We start from the raw sequence: 9,444 nt of genomic DNA, 5'->3' as shown, positions 1-9,444 counted from the left end.
CGGGTGAATGCCCGTCTGGACAATGGAAGCCCTAAAAACAGGGGGTGGTGAGATTAGATGATTTCCCCTTCAAGTAGTGACTCCCCACTGCTAAAGACCCCACATCCACACCCTTGCTTCTCGCCTGCCCGTGGGAACGTCGTGGAAGAGAAGCCGACCCAGAGATGCCGCGTGGGGGCGGGGCGGGCGGCCGGAAGTCCCGCCCTGCGGAAGTGCGTGTGGCCGGGTCGGCGGGAAAACGGGTCAGGTGGCGTCGTCGTCGTAGGAAGGCAGCAAGGGAGAAAGCGGGGGAGTTCAAGCGCTGTGACTTGAGGGTAAAGGCCACGGCCTCTGCTCCCTGCGCCTTCGGGGCCTGCCCAGGCCCGCCTTGGGACCGTTCCGTCGTGGCAGGCGGCCGCAGGCCGGGGTGGCCCTCATAGCGGCCAGGATGCGGGTCGCCCCGCTGTTCCCTTCTTAACTGGCCTACGTGAGGGGATGGGTTGAGCAGGGGCGAGGGGCCTTCCTGAGGAGGCCGCAGTCCCCGCAGCCTCTGGCAAAGCGATTGTCACTTACCACTTAGGCCTCTGGGGGCTGGCGGTTTCCGACCCGATTGTGCTTGAGCATACCCGGGCCTCCCCAGCTGATTCTGATGTAGGCAAGGGTGGGAGCCACGGGGACATCGGTTCTCGGGTCGAGGCGGCCCCTGAGGGAAGGGCGCGGTACCTGGGCTGCCTTTCGGGCCCTCCCGCTACCGAAGAGTCGCCTGCGGTGGGGCCCGACGGCGCGTTTAACCGGCGCGGTCCTCACAGGGGCTGGGGAACGCTCTCGGAGGAGCCTGAGGGGCCGCTGCGGAAGGAGTTCTTCCAGCCCTTTAGGTGAGCGGGCCGTGCGGGGATGAGCGCGGATGAGGAAGCGGCGGAGGGGCCTCGCCGCCTCAGAAAGCTCGTGCGCCGGGTTCCGTGGACGCTGGGGCGGGGTGACGAGTGTGGGCGCGGAACGGCGGCGCCAGCCTACCGCGGCCCAAGGCGCTCGTGTGGCGGCGTGAACCCGCTCCGGGCGCCCCCGTCTTGTTTCCTGGTCCGATTGACGCTTATTTCTCAATGTCGACAATGTAGTCATGGCAGTTAGTAGGATTTTCAGCCCCCCCCAGCCTTACACAGAAAGATAGCATTTATCCTTCAGGTATTTGGGGGGATATTTAGATTTCTGAAGCTTTTCATGTTAACGTTTTCTAAGCCAAGTAAAAGAGTTCAGCTAGTTTTCTTGCTTAAATTTGGATTTGAGTTAAACAGTACTATTTTTGGAAGTAGATTGAGTGGATCCTGTAAATGGGGTAGTTTCTTCCTGTTACCTGGAAAAATCTTTTTTTTTTCCTGTGAAAATACAGTAAATCATTTTGGAATCTTGTCGTTCATTACAATTTGCATCTTCACTAAATTACTGAAAATAATACTCTGCTTTATTGGGCAGATGGTTTTGTTCTTGGGAATAGACTGTATTTTATAATTTTAAGTATAATTTTTAAATTATCAGTCCCTTGAAAGTTACTGTCCTTTGCTGTGGATGGTTTTAAGCACTTAGCTAGAAAGTATATGACTTGTGTAACTCTACTAGGTACTTGGCAAACTTTAAATTTACTGTGCAAAGTAACCATTTATTAGAAAACGGTATAAGAAAGACAAAGGGGAATAGACGGTAGTGTGTTTTGTCAGTTTCGATTTCAAGACATTTATATTTAAAAATTATATCCCTCTTTAAAAATAAAATTGTATTAAAAAGCAGAATAGATTGACTGATTAAAACTAAGAGAATAGTCCTTAAATTCCTTCACAAAGCAAAAACCTCCACATGTGATACAGTAGTCCATTTTTTTAGCAGTCTGTTTTTTAATTTAGTCTTCCTTTTCCAAATCTTTATCCATTTGCCTGAAGGTAATGCATGTTTACATATGGGAGACAGTATACTGGGGCGTAAGAGTGTAGGGCCCGGCCTCAGGTTTTCTTGGCAGCTCTGGCACTTGCTAGCTGTTTGAACTTGGGCAAATTGTTTACCCTCTCATCATCTGACTTTATCCTTATTGCTTCCCCGTAGGGTTGCTGTAAAGATTAAAAAGATAATGTTTGTAAGGTTTATAGAACAGAGCCTGGCCTATGATAGGACTTGCGGAAAGTCAGAAGCTTTTATTATTGTAAAAATTGTGAAAAATAGAAAACAGTGGAATAAAACACCATAGAGCCACCAGCTAAAGAATGCAAGTGTCAGCATGTCCCTGTCTTTCAACTAGTTTTTATGTTTGCCTCTACATCATTGGGATCATGCTGTAGATAAAATTTTTGTCTTGCTCTTTTTGATTAACATTGTAACAGAAGCATTTTTCCTTGCTATTAAACATTTAGAGTAAACATCAAGGTTCTTGTAACCGTATCCTGTGGATGTACTATAATGTACCTAACCAGTCTTCTTTTAATGAAATATTTAGGTTTAAAAATGGCAAAGCTAGTATGTATTTGTACATTACTTTATAAAAAATTCTCACATTTACTATTAAAAATTTTTTGTTTGGGAATTTTTGTTTTCATTTTGAGAGTGGGAATTTTTGTTTTCATTTTGAGAGTGAGAATTAAAAATAGAAAGGATAGTTAGGTATCTCCCTTGAACCACATAGTGTTGGAGTAAATAATAATTTTGGAGTTCTGTGAGTCCTAATTTATTGTTCTAAGAAGTTAATTGGAATCTGTTACATTTTTCTAAAACATCGGTTTAGCATTTTAAAGGATATGAGAAGCCATTTCAGCGTTGCCAGTTATTTTTAAAATTCTTCTAACAAATGATATATAAACAAAGATTTAAGCTCAATAGTGGAATACTGTGTTGAAAGAACCATGGATTGTTAGAAAAATTTTTAGTATTAAACTTAGCTTGTTAAGAGAAATGCTATTCCAAAGTGTGTGTTCAACTTCTGATTCTGATTTTTGGAGGGGTGCCCAATCTGAAACAGTGGGATGAAAATTTATGGGAAAGAAAATAAGGAAGTAGGACCAGAAGAAGATCAGTCAGATTCAGTCAACCAATCATCCATGTGTTTATTTAATGTGTTGAATGCCTGTGGTGCTTAAGAAAACCGGATGCGCTCATGTATGTTTTCAAATTTAATTCCTGTAACAACTCAATGAAGTAGGAACCGTCTACTTTACATTTGAGGAATCTGAGCCTCAGAGAACTTAAGCACGCCCTGTATCACACATCCAGTAAGTTGTAGATTCAATCCCTGTTCGTCTGGTTTCAGGAAAACTATTCTTTCCCTACCCTTTTGCATTTATAATGCTGAAATTCTCAAACATTGATTTAAATTGAGAAAACACTTTATCTTATAGATGAAATATAAGGAGAAAGAATACAGACAAGCATGGAAAGTGAGGACACAAAGAAAATACAAGGTGAGAAATTCATGGATCATAAACAGTCATGCACTGCTTAACAACGTTTCGGGCAACTGCAGACCACATATATGACAGTGGTCCCATAAGATTCGTACCATGTAGCCCAGGTGTGTAGTAGGCTATACTGTCTAGGTTTGTGTAAGTTCACTCTATGATGTTTGCACAGCAATGACATCGCCTAATGATGCATTTTTCAGATATATCCCCGTCGCTAAGTGACATATAACTGTATCTGGAATTAGTTTTATAATATATTTGTGGGATATACTGCAGATTATCTGACAGGATCCAGGAAATGAAAGAATCATTCAGCAATTTATATAAATATTTTTTGTGTACGTACACTGTGCCTGTCACACTGACTTCAGAAAGCTGACATTCTAATAGAAAAAGGCGTGCTGATAATTAGAATACCATATGATAACTGGTTTATTGGAGGTATGTACAAGAACAGTGAGAACTTGAGAGAACCACTATCAAAGTATACCTGGAAGTACAGATTTCAGAGTTGTCATTAGAAAGATGGAAATTAAATCCATGGGCATGGAGATTAACCAGACAGGAAATATATAAAAAGGAAAGGATAGGGAATAGTGTTCTTTAATGCATACCGTTACATAAGGGTTTGGCTGAGGAAGAGGGCCCTCAAAAGACAGAAAAATTCAGAAAGGTGAATGGAGAGTCAGGAATGTGATATTTTGGAAATTAGCCTTAAGAATGCTTCATCAGAAAGATTGCTTGAGAGCATTAGTGTCAAATGTCCACAGATGATGACTGAGTTATCCACTGGATTTTGCATTTAGGAGGTCATTTGTTTTATTAACAGTACATTTAATAAACTTCAGCCAGATTGCAGTATGTTGAGGTATGGTTGGGAAATAAGAATCTGAAGACAATATGAAATAGCTTACTCGTCTTAAAAGCTTGACTGAAGATATACGGCAGTAGCTAGAGGGAGGTTGTAATGTTAACAGGTTCTTATAAGGGGCATAGAGACAAGGGAATATATGAAGAGTGAATGGGCATTCTGGAGAAGAAGATGAAGAAACTAGAGAGAGGATAATCGTAGACGCCCCTCTCAGACCATTTATCGCACTACGGAAATTACCTACATCCTTCTCTGTCTCCATCACCAGATTATGAGTTCTTGGAATCAGAATCCTGTCGGGTACAGAGTGGATGCGTAGTAGGCATTCAGTAAAGATTTGTCAAAAGAATAGAGTTTTAAGGAGGTCATGAGCCTATAATAGTGTCTTTTGAGTTGCCTGTGAGAGAAATCCAACTCAAACCAGTTCAAGCAAAAAAGGAAATGTATCAGTTCTTACAGCTGGGAAACAGAGTTGTGAGGAAGAGTTCTCCAAAGAAACCGCAAGGAGGAGGGAAATCATTCTGGACAGGAAAAACCCCCACCAAACTATAGTAGTTGTAGTCACTAAAGGGTCCCAGAACACGGGTGAATGGATTAACCATGAACAGGAAGGGAGCTGGATACCTGTTCTGATATTGCAGAGGAAGAGATAAGAATGGGTGTGGCTGTAGATATTTTGTAGGAAGTCTGTACTGTAGAAAGTGTTTCGGGAATTCTGTCAGGCCTAACTAATCTGTGTCTTTTTGACTGAGGGTTTATTCTGGTGTTTGTAATCTGCTTTGCCCAGAGAGCAAGGCAAGCCAGAGATGCCAGGTAATTAATGACCCTTTCCCTGGGAGCAGCCCTAAGCAAATGACCGATGGGAGTTGATGGATAAATACTCTTCACCTTCTGGCAGGGATGACTCTGAGACACATGGCTCTACCCTGGCTTCTAGAGTTTCCCAGTAGGATTAAGCTCTAGTTACCCATAATAATAACTTTCTTTTGTCTGTCTTCCCTTTCCTATTTTACCTTCTTAAAAAAGTGCTTGTGCTCAAGTCCCTGTCTCGTGGTCTACTTCTGGAGAAACCCAAATTAAAACATAAAATGGAAGAGAGTGAGATGTGGGGCTGGGGTTGGAGGTTTGAAGAGAGCTGAAGATTTAGAATAGCCTTTGAGGAAAATGGGAGGCAAAGCAGAAGGGAGTGGGAGATAGAGCTGACCTTGGATGGGATTACTAAGTAGAGTCAGGGGCTGTAACTTGGAATGCATACAAGATATTTGTAAGGTATAACTGCTTAAATTTTTTTTTCCTTTAACAGTGCCCAAATTTGAGCTGAAAAAACAAAGAAAGGAAAGTGTTTCTGAGTCTTGATTAAGATTATAAGATATGTTTATTGGAAAGACTAGGAGTCAAAAGAATCCTAGCAAGATAATCGGTGAGGTGATGAATCCTGGCATCTGGGATGAATAGGGAAGGAAGTGAAATGAGAAGTCTTGGAGAACTTAAAGGAATTAGAGATCTTAGGGGTCAAGGAGTAAATATAAGAATAAGGAAGTAAGACAATTGAAAGAATTAGGGGAAATATTCAAAAAGTAAAATAATAGAGTTGAAAATATCAGTGATAGAGCTGTTTTTGACTAATGACAAGGGTCCAAAGTTTGGCCTTGGAAGTGACTAGCCAAATTTACGTACATTTTGAAATTTGGAAAGGAAAGGGACTCTCTGTTTCCCGACATCCATGTCAGTCACCCAAAAGAACTGTGATAGGGGCTGCTTTGGTCATTTGGTCAACTGCAAAGCATACTAGTAATTTGGTTTTTTATATATAATAACTTTATTAAGATATAATTAACATACCACACAATTTGCCCATTTAAAATATATAATTCACTTGTTTTTAGTGTATTCACAGTATTGTGCAACCATCACTACAATCAATTTTGGAACATTTTCATCACCCCCCAAGGAACTCCATTCTCTTTAGCAGTCACCACCCCCCGCACCCCTCCCCCCTCCCCCCACCCCCCTGCAACCCTAGGCACACTAATCTATTTTCTGTCTCTAGATTTGCCTATTCTGGACATTTCATACAAATGAAATCATATAATATGTGGGCTTTTGTGACTGACTTCTTTCACTTAGCATAATGTTTTTAAGGATCATCTATCTTGTATCAGTATTTTCATTCCTTTTTGTCACTGAGTAATATTTCATTGAATGGAAATATCATTTTATTTATCCATTCAAGAGTTGATGGACATTTGAGTTTCCACTGTTTGGCCATTATGAATAATCCTGCTATGAACGTTCATGTATAAGTTTTTGTATGGACATATGTTTTCATTTCTCTTAGGTATGTACCTAGGAGTGGAATTGCTGAGTCGATGGTAAATTTATGCTTAACCTTTTGAGGAACTGCTAGACTGTTTGCCAAAGTGGCTGTACTATTGTACATTCCTACGACAATGTATAAGGGCTCTACTTTCTCAAAATCCTTGGTCAACACTTGTTATAGATTGTCTTTTTGATTGTAGCCATCCTAGTGGATGTGAAGTGCTATCTAATTGTGGTTCGGGTTTGTATTTCCCTAATGACTAATGATGCTGAGCATCTTTTCTTATACTTACTGACCATTTGTATATCTTCTTTGGGGAAATGTCTATTTAAATCCCTTGTGTGGTTTTTTTATTTACATTTAAAATTTCTTTTGTCTTTATTGTGCTATATAACATACATAAAGTACATGCGCACACACACACACACACACACACATCACCCCATTTAGATAAAGCCCAGGTTAAGAAATAGAACATTGCTACCACCCAAAGGCCTCCAGTGGACTCCTACTCAATTACAGCCTTATTGCTACCTACTAGAAGTAACTCTATCCTGACTTTTTTTATAATAATTTCCTTGCATTTAAAAAATTTTACCATCTGTGGGTACGTTTCTAAATAAAATATTTTTCTGTTGTGAACTCTGTTTGAATGGAATCATACTTTATGAATTTTGTTGTTTCTTGCCTCTTTTGCTCAATGTTGTTGTTTATGAGCTTTGTCCATGTCATGGCATGTAGTTGAGTTCATTCATTTTCATTACTCTATAGTAGTGCTCCATTGTATACTAAATCACACCTAAAAAAGCCAATTCTAATGTTGGTGGACGTTTGGATTGTTTCCAGTTTGGGCCTATTGTAGAAAATGCTTTTATGAACATACTTATGGATGTATTTTGGTGTTCATGTGCTCAGATTTTTTTTTAATTGAGGTAACATTGTTTATAATAATGTTTATAACATTATATAAATTTCAGATGTACATCATTATATTTCGATTTCTGTGTAGATTACATCATGTTCACCACCCAAAGACTAGTTACACTCCATCACCACACACATATGCCTAATCACCCCTTTTGCCCTTCCTCCTCCCTCCTTCCCCTCTGGTAACCACCAATGCAATCGCTGTCTCTATGTGATTGTTTGTTGTTGTTTTTATCATCTACTTATGAGTGAGATCATATGGTATTTGACTTTCTCCCTCTACCTTATTTTACTTAGCATAATACTCTCGAGATCCATTTATGTTGTCACAAATGGCCAGATTTCATCGTGTCTTATTGCTGAGTAGTGTTCCATTGTGTGTATATACCACATATTCTTTATCCCTTCATCCCTTGATGGGCACCTAGCTTGCTTCCAAGACTTAGCTATTGTGAATAATGCTTCAGTGAACATAGGGGTGCATGTATCTTTACGTATTCGTGTTTTCGTATTCTTTGGATGAATACCCAGCAGTGGAATAGCTGGATCGTATGGTAGTTAGTCTTAATTTTTGAGGAATCTCCATACTGTTTTCCATAGTCGCTGCACCAGTTTGCACTCACACCAGCAGTGTATGGGAGTTCCCTTCTCTCCACATCCTCTCCAACACTTATTTCCTGTCTTGTTAACCATAGCCATTCTGATGGGAGTGAGGCGATATCTCCTACATGACACTAAAAAGCTTCTGCATAGCAAAGGAAACCATCAACAGAATGAAAAGACGACCTCACAATTGGGAGAAAATATTTGCAAACCATACAGCTGATGAGGGGTTAATATCCAAAATATATAAAGAACTCATACATCTCAACAACAAAAAAACTAAAAACCGAATTAAAAAATGAGCAAAAGATCTGAACAGACATTTCGCCAAAGAAGATATACGGATGGCCAGCAGGCACATGAAAAGATGTTCAATATCATGAACTATCAGGGAAATGCAAATCAAAACTACAATGAGCTATCACTTCACTCCCATTAGAATGGCTATAATTAACAAGACAGGAAACTACAAGTGTTGCAGAGGATGTGTGTGATTTTTAATTGGATTTTTTTTATTATTGAGTTTTAAGAGTTCTTTCTGAACACAATGCCTTACTGGATATCTGATTTGCAGATATTTTCTTCCAGTCTGTGAGTTTTCTTTTCACATGCTTGATGATATTTTTTGAAGCTCAAAAATTTTCAGTTTTAAGTCCAATTTATTCATTTTTTATTGCTTGTGCTTTTATGGTATACTTCAGTTTTTGCTGGCTTGCTTATTTTCTTAAGGAATTATTTAAGGGACTAAGTTGCATAGCCTGGAGAAGATAAAACCGAGTTGTAGATGTCAGTGGGTGCTTTAGCTGGGAAGGGAGGGATTATGATAGGAAATGTCAAAGTACGAGAGGGGTGTACAGAAGGAAATAAGAGGAGTATGTAGGGACGTTTCTTGCACTCTGCACTTGTGCCTAGAATTGGAAATCACCATGCCCCATCAAAAATCCTCTTTGGCATGTTATTGATGATGAGTGGCTTATTGATATCCATACAGTCAAACTTTACGGTTTCTATTAATGTAGAACATGACCAATAAGTGTTTGCTGTTGCTCCGAGACAACTTAATGATAACCTTTGTACTATGGTTTTTCACTAACAAATTGAGTCATGAATTATTTCATTGCCAGTTGAATTTCTTTCAAGAGGAAGACTATTGATTGATAATAGATTTTAGTTATTTTAGTGTGCTCCTCTATATTTTTATGTCCTCCCTTCATCCTGTATCTATGAGAACTTTAAATGTTAATTCATGCATATGTCAAAGTCTATATACAATTTTATTTAAATCCTTAAAAGCAAGATAAGAAATT

General features: G+C 39.8%; 1 protein-coding gene across 14 annotated transcripts in view; it reads left to right on the top strand.

The window, feature by feature from the left end:
• The first annotated feature begins 180 nt into the window (after positions 1-180).
• The window catches only part of TERB1 (telomere repeat binding bouquet formation protein 1), a 45,396-nt gene continuing 36,132 nt past the window's right edge, over positions 181-9,444 (top strand). For 5 of the 14 annotated variants that reach the window (XM_070612067.1, XM_070612079.1, XM_070612073.1 and 2 more), the window contains exons 1-2: positions 185-314; positions 3,354-3,416. In XM_070612067.1, coding sequence (XP_070468168.1) covers positions 3,386-3,416 — 31 coding nt within the window. In that variant the 5' untranslated portion in view covers positions 185-314; positions 3,354-3,385. Of the gene's footprint in view, positions 855-944; positions 1,162-3,353; positions 3,417-9,444 lie in introns of those variants that run through there. The other 9 variants (XM_070612068.1, XM_070612077.1, XM_070612070.1 and 6 more) reach the window with 3 other exon arrangements.

This window comes from Equus przewalskii, chromosome 3 (assembly GCF_037783145.1).
Source record: "Equus przewalskii isolate Varuska chromosome 3, EquPr2, whole genome shotgun sequence".
NCBI classification, from domain to species: domain Eukaryota; kingdom Metazoa; phylum Chordata; class Mammalia; order Perissodactyla; family Equidae; genus Equus; species Equus przewalskii.
The sequence above is the reverse complement of the archived record's forward strand: the minus strand, read 5'-3'. Positions and strand labels throughout refer to the sequence as shown.